This window comes from Sceloporus undulatus, chromosome 4 (assembly GCF_019175285.1).
Source record: "Sceloporus undulatus isolate JIND9_A2432 ecotype Alabama chromosome 4, SceUnd_v1.1, whole genome shotgun sequence".
NCBI classification, from domain to species: Eukaryota; Metazoa; Chordata; class Lepidosauria; order Squamata; family Phrynosomatidae; genus Sceloporus; species Sceloporus undulatus.
Window position 1 is genome coordinate 134684631 of NC_056525.1, and position 24752 is coordinate 134709382.

The 24752-nt window shown below is 42.5% G+C and overlaps 1 protein-coding gene across 30 annotated transcripts in view; it reads right to left on the bottom strand.

The window, feature by feature from the left end:
• Positions 1-24752, bottom strand: part of LOC121928513 (protocadherin gamma-C5-like) — a 368742-nt gene that overhangs the window by 10480 nt on the left and 333510 nt on the right. For all 30 annotated transcript variants that reach the window (XM_042463345.1, XM_042463325.1, XM_042463326.1 and 27 more), the window contains 2 exons: positions 18389-18447; positions 2814-2902 (listed from right to left, as the gene is read on the bottom strand). In XM_042463345.1, coding sequence (XP_042319279.1) covers positions 2814-2902; positions 18389-18447 — 148 coding nt within the window. The remainder of the gene's footprint in view (positions 1-2813; positions 2903-18388; positions 18448-24752) is intronic.

Here is a 24752-nt window from a genome sequence, read left to right on the forward strand (position 1 = left end):
TGCAAATCATGTTCAACAGCATCTATTATTTTGAGAGTTACAGGTCGCCTAACACAGAACCCTTCTCTGGATTCTTTATAGAGGAATTAAAAAGCTCAGGAATAGCAACTCTAGTGAATGTATATACAAACTAACATATTCTTTTAAAATGTCTGCCCTCTTCCATACACTCAAGGAAAAAAACAAAACAAAAACAGGACAGTGTGTTGTTAGGGATAGAGACCTGATAACTGGTGATAGTTGGAGCATATATAAATCAACATCAATGCTGAGCTACCAGAGAATATGGCTAATACCAGATCATGTGAATGCACAAAAAAAATATCCCCATGCTTGCATTTTGCATTTAGCAAAAGAATGAAAAAAACCATGCTTAAACTGGCATTAAAAAGTAACAAAGATCTGAGCACTTGCTTGTGTGCTTTTTTGAATTAAGCCCATTATATGGCTTGTGACAGAGTTTCTACAAATAGCAGGCATTGAAATCTTTAAACATGTGCACGCTAGATCTCTTTCCACTGTCTCAAGCAAGTACAAATACACAGATAAATATAAATATATGTGACTTCTTGGTTTGCCGGCAGTCAAATGTACTTTGTCAGTCAATGGCTTGCTATACTAGAAAGAGGCTGTCTGTGCCCAGTCCTGCTCAGCAAAGGCTTTGATTTGGTCCCCAGGATAAGTCAGAGTCTAACACCCTTTCCCTTCTCACTAGCTAGATCAGGTATCTCCAATGTAAAGTCGAAGGCTTTCATGGCCGGCATCCATAGTTTTTTGTGGGTTTTTCGGGCTATGTGGCCATGTTCTAGCAGAGTTACTGACGTTTCGCCAGCATCTGATGCCAGCCACAGATGCTGGTGAAACATCAGAAACTCTGCTAGAACATGGCCATATAGTCCGAAAAACCCACAAAAACTATAGATCAGGTACTTTTTCCTGTTTAACCCAATAAACAGGCAAAGGATTCCTGTACCCACTAAGCAACAGAGGCACCAGCAGAGTTCTCTCCTTATCCACCTCAGCTGCTCACTGCTGCTTGCCTGTGCCTAAACTTGCCCATGGAGTGACCAGATGCCGCATCACCTCTTCACAATAGGTAGGAGTGCATTAGTAAGTATTTGGTGCCTTGGCACTTCAGAGCCAGGGTGTTGGCCCTTGAGTTTTTGTTCAATGCAAACTGAACATTACAAAGAGTTCCTGTGATGAAGGATGTGATATAAATACTTAAATAAAAAAAATAGGGCACCTGTTCAAATGGTAAACAATCTGTTCTAATAAGATCAGAAGGGAAAGAACATCTCAGCTGCATTTCACCAATATAAGCTCATCATGGTTTGCTTGCGACAGGAATGCTTCAGTGAATATGGTATGGCAGAACTTCAATTGTGGGGAAAGGAAGGCTGCATACATTGATCAGTAAATGACACTCTGAGTCATAAACCAGTTAAACTGGAGTGCCTGGATTTAAGCTGATTTGTTTCTATTGATGTGATGTGTAGCACAATTGTAGAGGCAACCTAGAAACCCCACTGAATTTAGGACATAGCTCTAGTAAGTATGTTTAGATTCAAACAAGATGCTACTTGTTGCAGGCTGACAGATCCACCCATTGTAAAATATGAGAAGACCTGAACTCTCATTCTGAATGTTCTTCTCCCTAGTTTTTTTAAATCTCCCAAATGCATATTAGGTAACACTTTCATTAGGTAAACCAAAATGTCACACAACTTTGCATGCCTTTGACCTATCTAGAACTCAAGCTAGAACAGGGGCAGGTGGGAACAGGGGGGTTGGGATGGGGAGGCAAACAGTGTCGAAGCCATGGAAACCACCATGAGTCCCTGTTTTGGGGGAAAGGCAAGATACAAGTAAAGGGACGGGTGGATGCACGAACTCTGCCTCTAGTGTCAAAATGTTACTATCCACCCAGTACTGTGACAGATGTTCAAACTTAAATTTTAGATTGACCCTAGACTGACCCTAGGACTGATGAGATAAAGAAGCATTTAATGTTTGATCACCCGTTTTTTAAAATGCGAAATCCAGCTATTATCCTGATCTGTCCCCACCCTTAAGTGAAACACACATTTATTTTATCAGTGGAAACAGAGGTAAAGAGAAACTAGACAGCATTTGCATTAATTGGAGATTAATTTTAGATGATGTACTAGACTAAAGAAAGTCCTTTTATTTGTGGAGCGAGGAAATTGGATCGGAATTTTCCGAGAGATTATGATAAACATATGGGTCTCCTAAGGCTATTTTTACAAAGATGTATTTCAAAGCAGCACTGAACTTCCGCTTTCTTTCTTTTTCTCTTTTAAAATCTAAATGCTCTTAATTCCAAAGATCTCTTTCACTGTCCTAAGCCAGCCCTAGCAACTCTGCCTTGGTGGCTTAACAAAGTTTTTTGTGTGACAAACTGTATAAGGTAAAGACAACAATGTGAAAAGGATCTGACCCTTTACCCTCAGCTATTGGTGTGCTGGTGCTGGGGGAAAATAATCTTGCACAGTACAATGCTTTAACTGACTAAAATACAGTATCAGGTTTCTTTTTTTAAATTTAAGAATAAAAAAACATTTATAAAATATTGCAAACCAGTTAAGCTCCCTATTACCATGCAGTGTTGCATAATGGCACATATATTTGAACAAGAGCTATTAAAAGCAGACAAAAGTTAAGTCACTTCATTTCCCACCCCCATTAACCTTGATTTTTTAAAATAATACAAATGTTTTGGATAAACTTTTAAATGGGGGAGGGTTATAACTGAGAGGAATAGAATTGCCATGGTATTGGTGAAAACTGACCATTTGCTGATGCCAGAATCATGGCTTGAAGCATTTCTGTATCAAACTGGTTGTTTGGCCAAGTTCCATTTTCATCCCCATTCTGAGACCTAAAGAGAAAATAAAACAAATAAAATATCAGAAAAAGGTAAAGCAGAGACATATACAATGTTAAAAATGAAAAGGATGCCCTTCTTCATATAACATGCAGTATTGCTTGTTTTCATTTTTTTTTTAATCTGAAGCTCAAAAGAGAGGTACTTCTTTTAGGGACTGATATTTCTTACTGAGTATACTTTTAGCTGGGAATCTCTTCCAGCAAAGGACTGCTGGGCTTCTGTACCTTTAACAGATTAGCTGTGCAAAACAGTTTGTTATTCAGCAAAGATGAAAAGGTTGCCTGCTGACATTCTCTCTGGTACACAATTGTTAGAACACCAAAGAATCTCATGCACCTTAAAACAGATTTAATGTGGCATCAGCTTTTATGAACTAGAGCTCTACTGGCAGATGCATGGCGTGTTCTTAGTATATGCAGGTGGTCATGTGGGCTCTGGTCCATCTGCAAAGCATATGCTACAATAACATTTGAATGTCTCTGTGTTGCTTTTGCTGTTGCAAACCACTGGAATTTTCAAGTATTATGGAAACTGTGCAGCTCTCCAGATAGTGTGGAGCTGCAATATCCAGCACTCCTCACCACTGGCTATGCTGGCTTGGACTGCCACAAGTTGCAGGATAAGAACATGGAGGATACACAATTCTCACTGCTAAATGAATGGAACTGGAAACCTATTGTCTTTTGCATCTGATCACACACCAGCTAACTCCTGCTGAATTTAGTAGGAGATGTTCCCTGGTAACCATACTTAAGATTGTGCTGTTTTCATGTTCTTGAGTCTCCCTGCATTTCCTCACCCCCTTTCAATGGCAGGGCACTGAGAAAAACCTGTCTGAAAACATAAACAAAGATTTTGCAGACAAAGGTCTTGCCTATACTGGCTGTTTAATCCAGGGCCAGTCCTGAGTATTATGCTCCGGACTGTCCCCAGATCAACTATGATGGTGGCCACATGCACTGAACTGAATCTAGTGCCACTGTGGCACTGCCACAGCATATCATTGTCCAAATGCGCCAGCCAACCAACACCACATCAACTCCACTGGCCTGTCCTCTGGTTCCAGACCCTTCCCCACCACCTTTTTGTTGGCAAGAGCTCTATGTAAAGCCTGCTGGGAGCACTTCTGTTTCTGCTGAGGTCAGAATGCCTCCTGGAGATGTCCAGCCATGTGATCTAGGATGAGGAGAGTGAGATTGTTGGCTGTGATGTTTCCAGGAGGTGTCCAGCCATGTGGGAGTGTTTCACTCTTCCCTTTCCTCATTGATCACACAGGCACCCTGTTCTCGCCTCAGCAGAAGTAATGGTGTGCCAGCCAGGCACTTGCAGGGAGCTGTTCAACTGGTGAGGTAGTGGCAGTCCTGAAGGGGATCCCTCACCTTTTCTGAGCTGCTTAGCACAGAATATGGTGGATAGTGCAGCTCTTGGCATGTGGACAATTGAATCAGCCGAATTAGATCTAATCCATCTAGCCATATGGCCAAAAGAACCAGAGGTACTGGTTTTTCCCCAACTTTGCTTACTCTAGAGAAAGTTGGCTTAAAGGCCAAAAAAACATGGATCCTCCTTGGAAATACCTGTACACCATGAAGACTGCCATCACCAGCTTTGGCGTGAGTGCGGTGTTTTTTACTGGTGTAGACAAGCCCTTAATTCTGAGCCAGAATCCAAGAGGGCTGAGTCCTAGAATCTGTTTTCACTGTCAGGAACTAGATGTGGACCAGGGGATGGAGAGTGTGTGTCTCAGTGTGTGCAAAGTACCTTTCTCTCAACAGAGTATAACAATTAGAGTTTCATGCCAAAGCATAAGACCTAGGTGAGTTCAGCAAACCTCCCTCTCTCTTTAAAAACTGCATGCAAATTTTAAAAGAATGTGACATAATGATATATTCAAAAACAAACCAGAGTCCTCATCCTCCAGGAGATGTACTCAAAACCTACTCATCCAATACAGGGGGTAGAAAGAGATGAATAAAGGATGATGATGATGATGATGATGATGATGATGATAGCAGCAAAACTGTCATGATAATCAACATGCCAAAATATGCCTCAACTTTTATTTCAATGACTCACTATAACCTTCTGTTCCCTATCTTTGGTACTGATTTATGTGATTGTTGTTGTGTGTCTTCAAGTTGTTTCTTACTTAATGTGACCCAAAGCTAACCTATTATGGGGTTTTCTGGGGTTGAGAGAATGGGTTTCCATGATGGAGCAGAGAATTGAATCCTGGACTTGAGTTGTAGTCCAATGCTCAAACCACTGTCTCTCTGATTTATAGGCTTTTCAAACTTGTATAAGTAAAAGTAAGCTCCAATCCCTTCCAAATAAATGTAGCTGCAAGGGCAGGACTCTAATGTCCTTCTACTGCTTTCGAATAAGCATCCTCAAACACATTTACTGAAAATTTAATCTTACCAGATAACTGTGCATAGGGATATAATCTAAATTTGCTAGAACACTTTAAAATAATTAACTGTTGGAAATTGACTAAGAGATCTTGAGGAAGATGATTTACAAACATGTTCCTGGATGTTTGTACATCATCCCAAAGTAGTTTCTCTGCAAGCTTGAAGGTCTTCTTTTTATCTGACAGTTGTCTAAGGCTTTTCAGGTCACTCAAGATAATATAACTTACATTCTCCATTCAGCAACTATACTAGAGTTCACTCCAGGTCTGAGGATAGCCATTCTGAGGATTTGTCTGTGAGAGAGTGCTGTCTGCTGAGGATTGTGAAAGGGGCGGGGAGAGGAACAGATGAAAAGAGTACAACAGATCAACATCTGCCTCTGCAGAATGAGACAGGAAGGAAGGATGCTTTTGTTGAAGACCAGATTCGTAGAGCTTGATTATCTTTGGAAAACATTCCAGTGAATTTACATACTCAGCTTTGGAAATGGCCATGTATGGTTGAATTATGGGAATCTGTAGGCTACCACAACCAGCAATAAATGAAAAGATACCCCCCAAAAATATATATGCTTTAGCTATTTCTTCTTATCCACACCCAAACTCCACAGAACTAAAGACACGGTGGACATTTGCAGAGTCAGAGCAGAAGATGTTTGAAAGAAACTGCTTGGTTCAGTCATTCATATCCTCTCTGAATTCACTGATAAGCTGCAATACTCAAAGGTTATCATTTATACCTGAAGAACTGTCTTCTTCCATGTGCTGGCAAACTGCTGTTGTTGTGAATAGTAAAATTTTAGAAGGACATTTTTATTTTGTGAAATGAGTTGCTGCAACAAAGGGGTGAACTGGAGAAAGTGGTCTTGATCCCTGTTTTACTAAATCAGGGTTACGTATGCGATTGCAGATGACCTGGATCTGAATTCTGAGTCTATGGGGAGCCTTGGAAATGAAGACAATCAGTGGTAGACCACACGTGTTCAGAGGCACTTTAATTCTCATATTACTTCAGCTCAGAGCCTTTCTGGACCTATGCCCCCACCAGATATTATTTTATGTCATTTTTCTTCAGTGCCAACTATACTGGTTATGAGGAATGATGGGAGTAGTTAAAACAACTCCAATGGCTGCCAGTTTTTTCCTGGGCACAATTCGAAGTATAGGCTATGACCTATAAAGCATTCTATGATATGGCAGACTGTATCTCCCTGTATAAGCCAACCCTGGCCCTGAGATTATCAGGAGAAGCCCTTCTCTCAGTCCCACCACCATCAGAAGCAAAGCTGATGGGAACTCAAGAAAGGGGTTTCTCAGTGGTCACCCCTAAACTCTGGAACTCCCTTCCCATGGAGGCCAGAATGGTCTCTTCTTTGTCCTTCCATTAAAACCTTTTTATTCTGATAGGTTTTTAAAACAAACTTTTAAAAGAATGGGCTATGGGGTGCTGTATTGTTTTAAACTGAACTGCTTTTTAAAAAAGATGAAAGGCTAATTAAAAAAAAGTTCAGAATGGCATTTTATTCTTTTAACCTGAGGCTTGAATGGTTTTAATACTCTGGATAGTTTGTATATTTTAATTGTAGTGTTCATTTAAATTGTAAGATGCGTTGAGTCTCAAATTTTGGGGGAAACAGGATACAAATAAGTATCACAACAACAACAACAACAACAGCTGAAAGGTGGGGTGACAGAAGATTAATTCTGGACTGTCTCTGCCAAACTGGATAGCTGGAGGGCATGCACTTAACTATCACTCTCCCTGAAGGGGTTCATTTGACTTGACCTCAGCCATCTCCTCTTAAACACTTTTAATTCTTGCTTTTTTGGTGGGGAGGGGAAGAAGCGTTTGGTACATTATCTGAATTATACTGGCTGTCAAACCTCAGTACTGGATTATGCCCCTTCTTTACCATGAATGCATGATTTCCTGTTCTCATCTGTTAAATGCTAGAGGTTATGGGTGACACACAATAAGAAAGTCAACATAAAGTAATACTGCACTAAAATATAAGGATGTACTGCCTTGGAACTCATCACAACCCTACATGAAAAAGAGCAATGTGTTCTGCTTCTGTTCCACAGTATCCCTATCCAGGACAGGTAATAAAATTCAATACTGGGGAACACAGAAACAGTGGGAAAATTACATGAGGCAGGGAAATAAGGCACAATGTGCCTCGGGAGACTTATAAATATGGGACTGAAGCTCAAGAAACAGAGCAGATCTTGTGGGGAATTCTAATCTCTCAGGGACTATAACAGTATACTGGCTGATCCTATGCAAGTTAAGATGCACAAAGGAAATGGAGCCCATAAAATATTTTTATAAAGATAAATATGGACTCTATTGCATTCTGAAGATAATTTATATATAACACTGATAAAAAAAACCACTTCACTCTTTCATGTGTATTCCATATGGGTTCCAGAATTCAGAATGCTGGTGGATATATAAAGTGCCAGGGTTCCAGTACTATAGAATATAGAGGGAAAGAAACAAAAGGAAACTAGGAAAGAGAAATTATTAAGGGAAAGAAAAGTAAAAATTGCCTAAAGTGGTCAACAAAGTCCTTTGTTGACAGAGTAAAGGTAGAGGAATGGGGAGGAAAGAGGGTAATAGCTGAATCCATTGGAAAGAGGTAGCAGTTATGTCAGTAGACTTTTTTAAAAAATTGGAAACAGGATATATCAAAAAATTGATGTGATATATTTTATACATTAAATATAGTATGGTGCTATATCTTTACAAGTATTTTAAAAGAATCAGTTCATGGGGAAATATTCCCTTTTTTAAAAAAAAAACATAACTGATCTAACTTGCTAATTAAAAATACACACAAAAATGTCTTCTGTTAACCTGAATCCATTCACATGATATTAAAAAGTTACAACAACAACAACAACATAGAATGCCACAACTGAGGGACAGTTTCTAAGGCAAGGGCAAACTCTCCTCTTGCCAAGAAACCTCTGTGATAGGTTTGCCTTAGAGTTGCCAAAAGTCAGAAGCATCTTGAAAGCACACAGCGACAACAGCAATGAATACACAGACACACTCACAAAGGTGTGTGTGTGTGTGTGTGAGAGAGAGAGAGAGAGAGAGAGAGAGAGATTTGTCCTACTATCAATGCATGAATTAAATGAATACAACACAACTGTAAAAGCAGAGAAAATAATCTGTGAGAAAACAATATGACTTATAACATGTCAGTTTCATATGATCTAAGAGAGCAGCTCAAGAAATGAAGATGTGTCAAGACTTGAAAGATATGGTAAACGGATCTGGTACATGGGTTGCTTTCACACTACACAATTATTTTGCTATGATTCCTCCTTAATTGCCAGGAAAACACCCATGGAAGCCTAGGACTTGCAGTTTTGGGAGCCTCTAACCAATTACAAACCCCTCAGTTCCATACAAAGCAACCAAGTCAGCTGAAGTGGAATCATAGTGCAATAGTTTTTGTGGGGTTTTTGGGGTTTCAGAAAAGAAGATGCCAGCATGCCAGAAGTAAACTCTTCTAGAACATGGCCTCATAGCCTGAAATACCCACAAAAAACCATAATGCAATAGTTGGGTAGTGTGAAAGAACCCCTGGTCAGCATCATCGCCTGTGTCCCTCTTTGGAAGAGCATTCCCAAGTCACAAGGGGAAAGACTCTATTCCCTTTGATATCAGGGGAATCCCAAAATGGGCTTCTGCAGAAGACTGTAACACTAATGTAGGCTAGCTAGCATACAAAATCAAAGTAAATCAGAATGATAGGCGGAGTGTGTGCACGATGCTATAATATCAAACAGAAGACCATCTTCCTGTCGCTCTCTGTAGCTTTCATGGAAGTGTTGCACAAAAGGGAAAGGAAAATAAATGGATATTCTTACAACTCCCCTGTCTTGAATAAAAGAAAGCCTGCTTTCTTGCAAACGCTGCTCCATTTGGTAGAGCTAGCCAGCTCTGCTCAGCATCTTTCCAAGCCTGGTCCCTTCTGCCTCTGGCACACTGGCAGTTTCCATGGCAACATACTCTGTGTGTATTACATGGACTGCATCGCAAATGCTTCCCCCATTAAACCATTGCATACCTGCGCTGCGTTTTTAGGGAATCTGTTAGCCCCATTGGGTTGTTGTTTTCCTCACTGAAAAGAAAGGGTGGGGCACTAGCTTGACGGTGGGGAGGACAGACCCATATGCAGAAAGCGTCCTCTTCGATTTATGGCTAAAAAGATGTGAATAACAGAGTTTAAGCATCCCTATCGGGAGATCTGCTCCCAGATGGAATAGCCAATTGGTGTCAGTGGTTCAATAGAGTATAAGGAAGGGATCGGAGGGGAAAAAACCACAAGAATTACTAGTAATCTGACATCCTTCTTTGTTCTTAATGGTCTCCAATAGTAAGCTATCTCAATCCAAAACAGTAGAAAACAGGCAGGCTTCTTCTCCTTCTTTTTAAGGTCAGTTTTAGACTCTAACTGTCATCCTCTCCTAGCAGTTTTTCCATTTCTGGATAATCCACATATCCAGAAATGGATATACAGTTGGCCCTCCACATTTGCGGCTTTGACTTTTGTGGCTTTGATTAATCCCGGATTTGATTAACATGCTCTCTTTTCTGGGACTCTTTAGGTCCTCCAGCATGACTCTGTTGTCAACGTCTGCCAAAAGTCATGCTGGAGGATCTAGATATTCCTAGAGAGAACATTTCTTTAAGCATTTGTAGGTCCTCCAGCACAATTTCATGGTCAACATTTGGCAGATCTTGGCTGTACAATTGCCCTGGAGGACCTAGAGATTCCTAGAGAAGTGTTCTCTAAGGTAAAAAAAAAATAGTGTTTTTTATTTGTGATTTTTCCACTTACACGGGGGTCCTGTGCCCCTAACTCCAGCGAAGGTGGAGGGTCCACTGTATTTGATAGCAATTTTTTCTTGATAGCTGTTTCTTGAACGCAGGACAAAGCTCTGAAAAGCATGGTACTTGTCAGTGAAACTCGTGTGTTGTCCCCAGTAAAAAAATGAAACCGCTCCCCTCAATATTTAAAGGCACTAAAAAGGAGGAGTGGGAGTGTAGCCAAGGGGGTCTCCTAATCAAAGATGTCTTTTTATTCCTTTGCTATGACAGGTAGCTTCACCTGTTAGCTGGAAGGCAAGAAGACCCCATCGAGATGGTGCCTGGCTATATAATTCGAAAGGACTGGGTCAGCATTGTTGGGAAGCTTCAGGCGGTTTAGAAGAAAGGCTGCCAGCTGGGAAGGAAGTGAATGCCTACACTTGCAAGTGTACAGAAATCTATTCTCACTGATTTGAAGAAGCGGGGCGAGAAGTACAGAAAGACGATTGTCCTCCTGTACTTTCTTCGTGCTGCGAGTCCTGCCAAAAAGAAGGAAAGAGCTAAGAACTCTCTAGTGGTCTACTTGGATAGTGTGAATAGGAGGATGATTATATGTTTGTGGAAGGAAGACAGCCTTCTGACTCTTTAGCAGAAAACTGGACAGGGAATATATTATTTAATTATTTATTGGCTGACAATGTTTTTATTGTTGGGTTTTTCTTTTTATTGCGAGAATCGTCGAGAATGTTTGTACTCAAGAAGGGCCCCACTAAAAATAAAATATAAGATCCTTGTTAATATATGATTATTATCTATCAAATAATAACCAGGAGGAAAAATTTAGAGTTGTGGTATGCGGAGAAAAAAGATACCCAAAAAACAGCAGAGGTAGGGAAGAGGCAATTTCACACATTGGACAGATCTCATAGCACATCTCCAGCCTTTACAAACACCTGGGACCTTTTTACACTACACAACTATAGCTTTATGATTCCACCTTTGCTTTATATAAACTATAGCTTCATGATTCCACCACTGCTGCATCCTACAAAATTTTGGGATCTGTAGTTTGGTAAGGCACTAGAATTATCTGGTTGAGAATTCCAAATAATGTAATAGAGCCATACTTCTGTTATCAAAGCCTCTAACAAAGGCACTCCTTTTGACAATTTTAAGGCCACCCAGCCCTCTTTCCTCCTCATCCTCTGTCCAGCTAGATTTTTTTAAGCAGCATCAGCAATGGAAGGAGGGCTGGAGAAACACACTTTCAGTCTTGGATTGCACCAATGTTTCCGCAGTAAAAATGCAATAAAGCTTCAGCTAGGAAAGAGTGGGATTCTTCTTTAACTGACCCTACTGTAGCCATGTGTGCCTGCCTATAGTAGACTAGCTGTCTCCAGAATCCCTTACTGGGCATGTATGAACAGCAAAATAAAGTGAAAAGGAGACAGCAGATAAGCCTGCCTTACCAGCTACCCCCAACATGTTAAAAAGAGTATAGATGTTAGAATCCTGAAGTATTCTACCAGATGTATTCTAACTGTGGATGCATAGCTTGTAGAGATGGTGATATGTAGTGCTAGGCTGGACCAGGTGTGAGTTATCTAGTGTCCTTGAGAGACTGGCCTGCAGAGACTTGGAATGCAGTTTCGTTTCTCAGGGGATAGGGATGGAGGATGGGAACTAGTGCTGGGAAGGAGGGGTCCTGCTGCGCGGGCTTTTGCTGGGAGTGGAGTGCTTTGGCTTAGGGGGACTTATGCATTGCTTTTGCTGGGAGGGGTCAGTCTCAGCTCAGAAGCTGGGTGAGGAGACATGGATGATCTTGGAACCTTCAATAAAGTTCTGTTGTTTCATTAAACAAGCTGACTGTTCCGGTCCCACACTCTGACAATAGATCTATAAGTATGGATATCAAAATGGAAATCATAAGGAAAGTAGCAGCTGGTGGCGAAAGAACACCCAGCCCTGGAGGCCTTTTGGAAGAAGCTTTCATGTGGTCTCTACAAGGCTCATTTTTTTTTTTTACATACTTATGCAAGCTTGACTTGACCTGGTTGTTTCACTTCACAAGTGGATACTGTAAGTTTTGAATAAAAAGTCTGCTGAAACATGCTGAACTGCTCTTCTTTTTTGTGGTGTGAAAAACTATCCCCATTATTTTCATGTTATTTATGCCTCTGGTACCAAAGTTTGTGTTAAAGACGTCAAGCCCAGAAACACATTTACTTTGTATGGTATGCTTGTATATGTGCCTTGAAGTTGCAACCCCACAAATTCCGTAAGATATTCAAAGACAAGGAGTATTCAGAGTGGTTTTGCCATTGCCGTCCACTGAATATTGCCTATAACATCTGGTATTCCCTGGTGATCTCTATTGTTGGTATTAAACATCCCTCACAATATTGCATATTTCAGAATTCCACAGGAATGGGGGGCCTATCAGTTTGAGGAGAACCATACTATAGTTGGCTCTCCACATTTGCGACTTTGACTTTTGTGGATTTGATTATTTGCAGTTTTGATTACTTAATATGTTATCTGTAGGAATCTCTAGATCCTCCATCTAGAGAAGTTGGCAGAAGTTGACCATAGAGTTGTGCTGGAGAGCCTAGAAATTCCTGGAGACAGCATTTCTCTAGGCATTTGTAGGTCCTCCAGTATGATTCTATTATCAACTTCTGGAAGATGTTGATCACAGAGTTGCACTGGAGGACCTGGAGATTCCTAGACAGGTGTTCTCTCAGATAAAAAGAATAGTGTGTTTTATTTGCGTTTTTTCCACATCCTTCACCCCAAACCCTAGCGAATGTGGAGGGAACACTGTACTATAATTGTACATAGAATCATAGAATCAGAGTTGGAAGAAACCACAAGGGCCATCCAGTCCAACCCCCTGCCATGCAGGAAATCCAAATCAAAGCATCCCCGACAGATGGCTATCCAGCCTCCGTTTGAAGACCTCCAAGGAGGGAGACTCCACTACACTCCGAGGGAGTTTGTTCCACTGTCAAACAGTCCTTACTATCAGGAAGTTCTTCCTAATGTTGAGGTGGAATCTCTTTTCCTGTAGCTTGCATCCATTGTTCTGGGTCCTGTTCTCTGGAGCAGCAGAAAACAAGCTTACTCTCTCCTCAATATGACATCCCTTCAAATATTTAAACAGAGCTATCATATCACCTCTTAACCTTCTTTTCTCCAGGCTAAACATCCCCAGCTCCCTAAGTCGTTCCTCACAGGGCATGGCTTCCAGACCCTTCACCATTTTAGTCGCCCTCCTTTGGACACACTCCAGTTTCTCAATGTCCTTTCTGAATGGTGGCGCCCAGAACTGGACACAGTATTCCAGGTGGGGCCTGACCAGAGCAGAATATAGTGGCACTATTACTTCCCTTGATCTAGACACTATACTTCTATTGATGCAGCCTAAAATCACATTGGCCTTGTTAGCTGCCGCATCGCACTGTTGACTCATGTTCAACTTGTGGTCTACTTGGACTTCTAGATCCCTTTCACATGTTGTCTCCTTAAGCCAGGTGTCCCCCATCCTATATCTGTGCATTTCATTTTTTCGCCCTAAGTGCAGTACGTTACATTTCTCTCTGTTGAAGTTCATTTTGTTAGCTGTGGCCCAGCTTTAGACTACTATTCAGGTCATTTTGAATTTTGATCCTATCCTCTGGAGTATTAGCTGTTCCTCCTAATTTGGTGTCATCTGCAAATTTGATAAGTATTCCCCCAATTTTTTCCTCCAAGTCATTGATAAAGATGTTGAACAGTACTGGGCCCAGGACAGAGCCCTGTGGAACCCCACTGGTCACTTCTCTCCAGGATGATACAGAATGAAAGGATCAACAAGAAAGCCTTTCTTCCTGGGGAGCTTCTCACTGTTTTACCTGGCCATAGATAAACACTAGCCTAACTTGTAGAAACTATTTGAAACTGTTCCTGCACAGAATTAATAGGAAGATTAACAACTGTTCGATTTCTGTATCATGTCATGCAGTGTTTTTTGCTAACCAGGAAAAAAAAATACTGTCTATGTTCTGATATGGTTCCAAATGGTTCAGAGAATAGCCACAGTAGATGACTGGAGAGTTGGCAATTCTAGTGTCAGACTGCTGTTAACAGTGAACAAGAAAAGTTGGCAACTCTATTTTTTCAACACTTCACAGGAGAACCCAGATGGAAGCAGCCATTTTTTTGTGGTACTTTTAAATCCAAATAAATTGCCTGGCTATGCTTGCTGTATCGCTCACCACAAATTCTGTTTCCATTAACTTTGAAGAAACTCTGGACTGAACAATGGACTATCAATGGACTGCTTTACAAAAGAAAACTGTCTATGTTGTGTGACCTTAGAAACAGTGTGCTAAAAACAAACCAACAAACAAAAACAAAACACCTAATGCAAATGAAATTTTCCTCAGCATTTTTATCTTCATGCCAACACCACCCATAAAAGCACAGCTGGTAAGCCACATAATAACTCTATATGAATACACCATCAGAATCCCAGAATCATAGAGTAGGAAGAGACCACAAGGGCCATCCAGTCTAACTGTCTGCCATGCAGGAACACAGACTCAAAGCACCCTAGAATTTGCTGTTGTTATGTGCCTTCAAGTCAACTCTAACTTACTGTAACCATAGCATAGAGTTTTCTTGGCAGGTTTGCCATTGCTTTCCTCTAAAAGAAGCGTGAGTGCAACTGGCCTGAGCGGAAATTTGAACCCTGGTCTCCCGGAGTTCTCATCCAACATTCAAACCACTATGCCAGCCTGGCTCTCACAGAATAGTATCCTATGTTTAATGATATACAGTGCTCCTTCCACATTCCTTGGGGTTAGAAATGAAGGACACCCGTGAATGTGGAAAAACCACAAATAAAAAACCCTATTTGTTTTACCTAAGAAAAACCCTTTCTAGAGGACCTACAATTGCCCAGATAAATGTTTTCCCTAGGAACCTCTATTCCTTAGTCAACTTCCAGGAGAACTGCACTTCCTCTCTAGGAATCCCAATTTCTTGCTAGGAATAGAGATTCCTAGAGAGAACATATTAATCAAAACCACAAACAATCAAATCTGCAAAAGTCAAAGTTGCAAATGTGGAGGGCCAACTGTAGTTGGACGTCTGCCCATGAAAATGAATGGACAGTTGCTTAGCTTCTAGTAACGCTTCTCATTAACACTACACTGACACAGCCATACTGAGTTATAGGTGATGAGAAGCTTCTTTACATTATAGAAAGGTCTTATAGAAGGTTATGGACAGCCAGGATTATCAACTTTTTTTGTGGCAGATATCTTCTGTGCCTTTAACAGCTGTTTGAGAAGGCAGAACTCCATTGTCTCTCCATATGAGAAAAACCTTCCTTTGTAGTATTTCTGCTTTAATTAACCCATGAAAAACCCACAGTCTGAAATGAAATGGCTTGAGTGCTGGACCAGTGTCACAGGTGGCCTGGTTGTGTACTTTCTGCAGGGGGGCCCTACTTATTTAAAACACTTCTACCAGGCCCTCAATTTAAACATGTGGAGGGTATTTTACAATAACTTATAAAACAGCAGGAAGCAATACAACAGTTGACACCAGTAAAAGATGGTATAAAAATAGGAGAAGCTAAAATCAAAAATCAAAAATATCTTTATCTGATGTCTGCATTAATAGAGGTGTTAGACAAGGGTTGTACAAGTAGGGTGCCACCACTGAAAAGGCCTTTTCTGGAAGCCCCTGGGCATGCTGTACCTTCTCTTTGCTACTGCAACCTGTTCACCTCTTCACTCTAAGTATATGAGAGCCTGCCCCTACTTGTCCTCTCTTTCTCTTTAGACACCATCCAAAGAGTGAGGCCAAACAGATTAGTAACAGGCCTGCTCCTAACAGCTTGGCTAAGCTGCTGAACCCATCTCTCAGACATCACTGAGAATAGGAGGGATGTTTAATCTGTTTTACAACTACAGGTTCTGCTGAACTGAGCAGAGGCAGGGCAACAAGAGAAAGTGGAATTAAGAAACTGATAGCATGGAACATGGAAAGGACTGGTCTGCCCTAAAATGAAGAAAATGCTGGAGGCTACTGCAGAACAAGAGTGCTACCTGGCTAGAAAACAACAACAACAACAACAACAACAACAAACCCCTGCCCTACTTCTGTGCCATTCAGAGAGGTGTAATTTACAGAAACCAGTGGATGAAGCTTTCCATGGCATGGAACTAAACTTTTATTACTTGCCCATTTTCTGCAGCTTAATTTGTTAAAAGAGAGCTGAAGGGATTGACTTAAAAGGTTGACCACTTTATTGCAGAAACAGCAAGCCAAGACTCAAACTATCAGTCTATTCCCTGAGTGTAAAATAATGTTAACTTCTTGGCTATGTTTCTGGCACAGGCACAAACAGGTTTTTCCCAAGCACTCTGTGCCCCATTTAATATTTACTGCATTATGAATTAGGGTTGCCAACTTTTTCTGGCAGGGTTTCTGAACCTTGAACAGGTGTGCAACAACAAGGAATTCAGCAGGTGAAGTCTTTCCCTCTCAACAATGTACTGATATAACTGGGAAAAACTGCCAAAGGAAAAGGGTTGAATTCCTGGTTGCCAAGCAGCTGCCCAACTATGATGGAAGTTGGGGTAGTTTGCTTCTTTTTCCTATTGTAAACTAACTCTCTCCCATATTCTGGAGAGAGGGAATATGGCAGAATGGGGTAGGACCGGATAGCCCTTGTGGTCTCTTCCAACTCTATGATTCTATGGGTCAACATTGCACTCCCTCATTCCCGAGTCAAAATGGGAAGACATCACCATCTACCCTATGCTTCTGCTCTTTAGGTTCTTAAAACCACTGCGGGGAAGGTCTGGGGTAACATGTGCAAACAAAGCATTGTCAAATTCAAATTCAATGCTACAGGAGTATTTGAAAACCTATTACTGAACACACAGTTGTCTGACTGACAGATGCAGGTATACTGCCCCTTTAGAACAACTACTGTTGTTCATCCTTCAAGATGGATTTCAAGAGATTGAGGGAAGAGGAGAAGACTTCAAGGCTTGCTCCAGCTGGACCACCCTCCATTCCTCTCCCCACCACAGTTCTGCTTAACATCCAGCCTTATAAACATTTCAGGAGAACTGAAAAGCTTCCCACAATGTATGCATTTTTCAAAGATACTGTACAGCCATGTAAGTCTGTATAATCAGTATGCAGAGAGATCTTGTAGCACCTTTGAGACTAACTGAAAGAAAGAAGTTGGCAGCATGAGCTTTTGTAGACTTCAGTCTATTTCTTCAAATCCATCTGAGGAAGTAGACCAAAGTCTACAAAAGCTCATCTGCCAATTTCTTTCTTTCAGTTAGTCTCAAAGGTGCTACAAGATCTCTCTACACATTTATGCATTTTGTCAGTCCTGATCAAATATCTTCAGCATTGTGTCTTCCCAGCTTCAGTATCTTTCATTAGTGCTACCAGAACATGTATTTATTTGTGTAAAGAAAGCTTAAAGGCTAAGAGATCTCATCTCTACCAAAAAAGAAAAAAATAGGAGGACCTTTGCTTTCAGTACCTTTAAAGCATGCTTTTAAAAGCTTTTGTGAGTATTATGGAAAGAATTTGTGCGAAACACTTCAAATGCTAGAAGACACCCTTAGCATATGCCAAAATGTTTCATATTCTAAATACATGGATTCTTTTGGACAATGCTGAAATATCCACCCTTGAAAAAAGCTAACAATTTTGACAAAAGTAGTACCTTTCCTGGCCAGCTAAAACAAAAAAGTATTCTGGCATTTTTAAATGCTTAACGTGTTTAATATGGTAGAATATTCCTCTGTAGATGAGTGCTTATTTTCTCAGAAGGTAATAATAGCAATGACAGATGTGTGGTAACAGAGTTTTCAAGGTGTTGATTAGTTCTGGCACAATTCTTTGCAATTTGAAAAGTTCTTACGTTTCATTTACAGTCCTATTGTTCAATAAAAAAACAATATCTGACAGTTTTAGCCCAGGTAACCACAAAAAAAGCCCCAAATATGACAAAAAAATATCTCAGGAATCTAAAGCATCTGCCCTTACCAACACATTGGGCCTTTCCCAGCTATCTAAACCCAAAAAGTGTGTTAACCCCCTGAACTCACCACACCCTTGCCATCTTTGGAAATATTTCTAGTACCTCATATTTGAGAAATGGCACAGAAAAATACTACTTGCAGATACATATATAACAAAATAAATAACTCACCCACTAGTTCCTGGTCTTTGAGCTTGAGAGAAACGCCAGTCTGTGTTAGGCTGTGCTTGCTGGAAGAGAAACAAAAAGAGAGGTTTAACACTTTTATCCTTAAGTTTAGGCTTATTTAGTTCTCTGTCACATTGGTCCTAGATGTGCATTAGTGGAAGACAGAAATACAAAGGTAGAATGGGAAGGGACACAAGGGTCTGCATGCATGCTCTCTCCCCTTGGCCTGCCATGTGCTTTGCACATCCAGCTGCTAAGTGAGAACATTTGCAAATGGTTCTGTAAGTGCTTTTGTCACCCACTTTCCCCCTTTAGCTTTAGGTGTGAGCAAGTGAACACAGCTGCACAGAGCTAGACAGATGAACCAAGAAGACTATTAAATATAATAACCGTCCTCTACAGTGAGTCAAATAACAGATGCACACAAACATACAGAAGTGGTTTACAGCATATTCCAAAATACCCCCAAACAGGTATGATTGATTAAATAGCATGATGAGAAAGTTCTCTAGTCTTCTAGAAGATAAGACACTCAGAAACTATTCCATGAAATCAATGAAGCATGAAATAAGCTTGAAGGGGGCATCATTTAAACCAGAGAACACCAGAACATAAGGAATAATGAGCTGAGGGCAGGAAACAGAATTAATTGGTACTCAGAGAGATCTACTGTATGCCAACATTTGAAATGCTAATAGAATTTTTTAATGTATAGTCTTTTCTTGAACAGGCCTACGCAGTGCTTTGATATAATGTCCTGCATTTCCTTTAATCTTTTTCTAGATGTGTGCCTTTGGAGCTCTGTTATCTTTTGTTTTGTTTTGCCTACTGAGATTAAAAATTCCATTTCCTACAACAATATTTCTTCAGATGACACAACAGAAGACACACAGTAGTACTATATCTGAATAGATTGAAGCATGTATTACTTTCCACCCACACTGTTGCATTATTAAAACAATGGACATCTTGTAAATAAAGAAGTCCATAAAAGACCACTGTGAAGTCTATGTCTGAATGGCTCTTTGTGAACACTGCTGAAAGACATGCCAGTGTCGATTTGCAGTGCAAACACACAAATCTTCTAGCATTCTCCTTCATTAATCCTTCAAATAGTGTCTTAATAACAAGGAAATGACTTGCACACCATCCATTTTTGGAGTTTCCTTGAACATAATGGTATTTTAAGATCATGTTTTTTTTTAATGGTATTTTAAGATCAATTTATTTTCCATTAAGAGCAATGGCAGAACTCATTGAGTCCAGTGAATCTGGATATTCCTAGTGAGTCCTGAAAATAAACAGCTAATCCAAGGTTTTTTCAGCTGAATGATGTCTGTGTAAAATAAGCACATATGCTGTAGCTATGTTATGAATATATAGACATAGCTGTGCCACCTAAATTTACACAGACACTTCCTACAAATGAGTTATTCGTTGTGTATCCTTCCTTCCCCACTTGTTTCTATAATTTGGAGAATCACAGGTTACAACAATAAAACGCTAGGTCCTAAATTTAAACCCCTAAATGTAGGCATCTATTTAAATCTGTTTTGGGAATCCAGTACTCTTGTGAGCATAAAAAAGCAGTTCATTAAACTCTACAAAATGATACCTGTTCATTTATGTTCCTAAATGTAGATTTACACATTCCTAAAAATGGAGTTAAATCCCTCCCTCTGAGTCCCAAAATGTGTCAAAAGTTCCAGATTTCCTCACAAGGTAGTAGCTAGAGTCATGCCAAAGTGAATAGGTAAACAGTCAGGGTTGCAAAACAATCAATGTAGAATATCATACACTGTAAAATAGGACATTTATTTTCAAGCATGCCTTCACAGTGCTAACAAAATTAAGAAGCAAAAATGAAATATGATTTTATACATTCACTGTAGAAAAACTCTGATGTATAAACTAGGTGCTGTTTTTCTTAAACAGATGAACCTGTCCTCTTTGTTATGGCTTTGCTACTTCCCAGCCCACGTGTTAATTCATTCAGATATTTTTACTACAAGATATTCAGCATCATTCACAGACTTGACTCCTGCCATTCCTATGCAAAAAACATGATCTAAACTCAGGTCTTTTAAAGCTCTTGCTCATTCCAATGGAACTTGCTCAAGAGAACTTCCTGGTGAATTCTGTCCATTGCGTAAAATGAAATTTCACTTGTGCAGTTTTGGAAATACTACTATACTGTACCTTAGACTCACATTAACAATCATATCTATTTCGAAAATGTATAGACAGTTATTTGAGCACAATTCCAAAGCAACATGCCATCAAAATCAAGATACACTTAAAATTGCAAAGTAACCAAGCCTTGACTGCTTCTCCTGAGGAAAATCAAATCAACAGTTGTTAAACCCATTTTACAGATGCACCTCTGAATGCATTTTAGTCTAGGCTCTTGATCACTTCTTGATAAATAATAGTTCTTTCTTTGTCAAGTACAGTAAGTGTATCACTTTGTGCTGATGATAGAAGTCTGGCTTGACAATTACACATAACTCTAATAATGGAGGAAAGGGTAGTGAGGACATTTTTTGAGCTCAGTAGTAGGCCTCACCCTTTGACCCACCATCACCTTGACCTTGAGAAGTGCCAGTTTCTTGGGCTAAAGGATGCATTAGGCACAGAACGTGTGAAGGAACATGTTTGCAGACACCACAACCAGCAAACAAACATGTATATCCATGCAGTGCCAATTCACCCTCTTCTTTTGAACCCCCCGCTCAAAACTCACCTCTTCTATACCACCTTTGCTTTAGTCCTCTAGCTCTCTTCTCCAGCTGAATTTGCTGTACACATAGAGGGAAAAGGGCTGAATAGAGATGACAAATTGCATCTGCTTCCATTTATCTGTAATCAGATTTGCTTCTTCCCCCCCTTTGCCTGCCTAAATTTAGACTGCAAGCTTCTTGGGACAGGGGCACAGATTTGGCATGTGCGACTCTGTAAAGTACTAATGATACTGCTATAATAACAAATTAATAATTCCTATCAAGCAGTTATAAAAACAACAACCAAGCAACCTCAGCTACCTAGGGAGGCTTGTGTCAAACTGACTCTTCATCACAAACAGTGCAGTGTGTCTTGAGTCAAGCCAAGTGGTCATCGACTAGTCAAGTGGACACTTGCATTTTGCTCCCACCCGAATTTAGCACAGATTTAATACAGGATGGAAGGCAGTTGAAGAGAGGGTGATGTGAAGACAAATGGCAACCACACATGCATCGTACCAAAAAAAGGACGCTATCTTCAAAATGTAGGATCTTCCCCTCCCCCAGCATCTCCCCATGAGCATGACCTATTCCTTCATTATGCCCAGCAGATGGAAGTCCATGATAGAGCTCCTATTAAATATGGATTGAAAACAGAAACCTGAGGCAACATTTTGATGTCTCTTACCCCATCAGAGGGACTCTGCAAAACACTGCCTGCCTGCTCAAAGGCAAGAATGCTCTCTGCCGTAGTAGAATGACTGAAAGGTTTAACAAAAAAGAACTCTCCCTGTTCAGACATTGGGGAGAGACAAGACTTGTAGTGCTGAGCTCCAGCTCCACCCACTTCAAGGTATCTGATAAAGCCTTCAGGATGTGGGTGCCCCCTGAAATTTATGGTGGATTTCCGCTCTGTCCTCCTACTACAGCAACGTGACATGAACCAGTTAGGGACACAGAGGCCAGATTTGAAGCACCTGGCCCCTACAACAATCATCATTACACAAGACACCAGAGAGATGGCCACAAGGGAGATGATAAGGTAAAGAGTTAAGTTGGGGGCTCTGGAAGGAGATTTAGGGAGGAGGTCCAAGGACTTGGAAAAGTCCTGCACAGCATTATCTTCCGAGGAGATCAGCAGAACCAATGAGGCTGAGAGAGTTGGCACGCCATTGTCTCTCACCTCTACCACCAACCTGTGAGATACCCCAGGCTCCCTTAGTGCCCGAGTAACCCGGATCTCTCCCGAGTGGCGTTCCACTTTGAAAGCAGTGGCCTCGTTTGTTTCCTGGAGCAAATTGTATGAAAGCCAGGCATTGTGACCGCTGTCAGCATCCACAGCCACCACTTTAGTAACCAAGTACCCAGGTTCCACAGGAAGCAGAACTGACTGGTGAAAGGCAGAGCCCTTAAGGACCTGGGGGTGCACAATCACGGGGGCGTTGTCATTCTGATCCACGACAAACAAGTGAAGGGTGGCCGTACTGCTCAGAGGAGGGAAACCCGAATCCTTCACCTCCACTGCAACCTGAAAGACTTTCTCTTGCTCATAGTCAAGCACCCTGGAGGTGTAAATGCTGCCATTCTCTTGGTTGATGTGGAAATAGGTCGAGATGGGCAAGCCATGGTTCCCGTTGTCCACAATGGAATAAGACAGCTTGGAGTTGACGCCGACATCTGGGTCAGAGGCGGACAGGGAAAAAACCAGAGTCCCCGGAGAGATGTTTTCCTCCACGTGGGCTGTGTAAGAAGGGATAGAGAAGGTGGGCGCGTTGTCGTTGACGTCCGAGACTTGAATTAAGACGGTTTTCTGCGTGGATTTTTGAGGCACTCCGGAATCTGTTGCTTTAATTGTGATGTTATATCCAGCGGCTTTCTCTCGGTCCAAGGGGCCATTGGTCACGAGCGAATAGTGTCCTTTGAAGGAAGACACCAACTTAAACGGGACATACCTCGTGATCTCCAAGTGGACTTGTCCGTTTTCCTCGGAGTCGTTGTCCTTCGCCTGGATGAGGGCTATCACCGTCCCCGTGGGGGCGTCTTCTTGCACTGGACTGGAGAGGGACGTCAACATGATCTCTGGGCTGTTGTCGTTGACGTCGACCAGTTCGACCCGGATGTTGCAGTGGCCTTCCATGGCAGGGGATCCCTTGTCTTTGATGTAGATGGCGATCTCGTAGGCGCTGGCTTCTTCGTAATCCAGCAAGGCTTTGGTCCTGATCTCCCCGGTCTGGGGGTCCAGGCTGAAGAAGTCGAGGAGCTTCATCGGCCCGCCGTTGCCAGCTTTGAAGAAATACTCCACCTCTCCGTTGGGGCCTTCGTCCAAGTCGGTGACGTTGAGCTTGGTGACCACCGTCCCCACTTGGACGTTCTCCTCCAGGTAGACCTTGGAGACAGGGGGCTCGCAGACGGGCGGGTTGTCGTTGGCGTCCAGGACGCGGACGGTCACCCGGGCGGTGCCGGACTGGACTGGGTTTCCGCTGTCCAAGGCGGTGAGGACCAAGTGGTGGACGGCGGCCTTCTCGCGGTCGAGGAGCTTCTCGAGGACGATCTCGGGCATCTTGACGCCGTCGCCGCGCAGGTTGACGCTCAAGGCGAAGTGCTCGCTGGGGCTGAGCTCGTAGGCGGCGATGGAGTTGGAGCCGGTGTCCGGGTCCTCGGCGGCCTCGAGGCGGAGGCGGGTGCCCGGGTTGGCCACCTCGGTGATCTCCAGGGCCAGGGCCTCGTGGGGGAAGCGCGGGGCGTTGTCGTTGACGTCCAGGATCTCCACCTCCACGCGGCCCAGCTGCAAGGGGTTCTCCAGCACCAGCTGGAGGGGGAAGGCACAGGTGGGTCGGGCGCGGCAGAGGGCCTCCCGGTCCAGGCGCTCCTTCACCAGCAGGGTGCCCTCGGCCAGGTTGAGCTGGAAGAAGGGGCGCAGCAGCCCCTCGGAGACCAGCTGCAGCCTCCGCGCAGACAGGCTCCGCACCTCCACGCCCAGGTCCTTGGCCAGGTTGCCCACCGGCGAGCCAGGGTCCCGGTCCTCCGGCACCAGGTAGCGGATCGGCCCCAGCGAGGCCACCGAGGCCCAGAAGAGCAGCGCTGCCGCCACCGCCGCCGCCGGCCAGGGCTGCCTCCCGTCCATCCTCCTCCCTGCCTGCCTCCAAAAAGACCCCTGTCTGCAGCTGCGGAAGAAATGGCTCCTTTGCAAAGGCGCCGATCAGCAGCAGCAGCAGCAGCAACACCAGCAGCAGCTCACTGGCAAAAGGAGCAGCGGAGGAAAGGCGCTGCGAAACGGATCCCGAGACAAGGGACTACTCTCAGGATGCCCTCCCCAGCAGCAGCAGCAGCAGCATCAGAGAAGCCCCCTTCCCCAAGCATCCCCCTGGATGGCTGCTCCTCCACCCCCAACATCCCCCCACCTCCTCCTCCTCTTTCCCTCCTCCCCCTGAGAGAGAGGGAGAGGAGACCCTGCATCCACACTGGAGACATAACCCGGTTTGGCACCACTTTAACAGCCCTGGCTCCAAGGCGATGGAATTCAGGGAGTTGGAGCTCCGCTCTGGACCCACAACAAACTCCAACTCCCAGAATTCCATAGCCATGAGCCAGTAATGCATTTAAACCCAGACGACAAAATAAAAGAGAGTGATGGAGAGCTGCAGGCA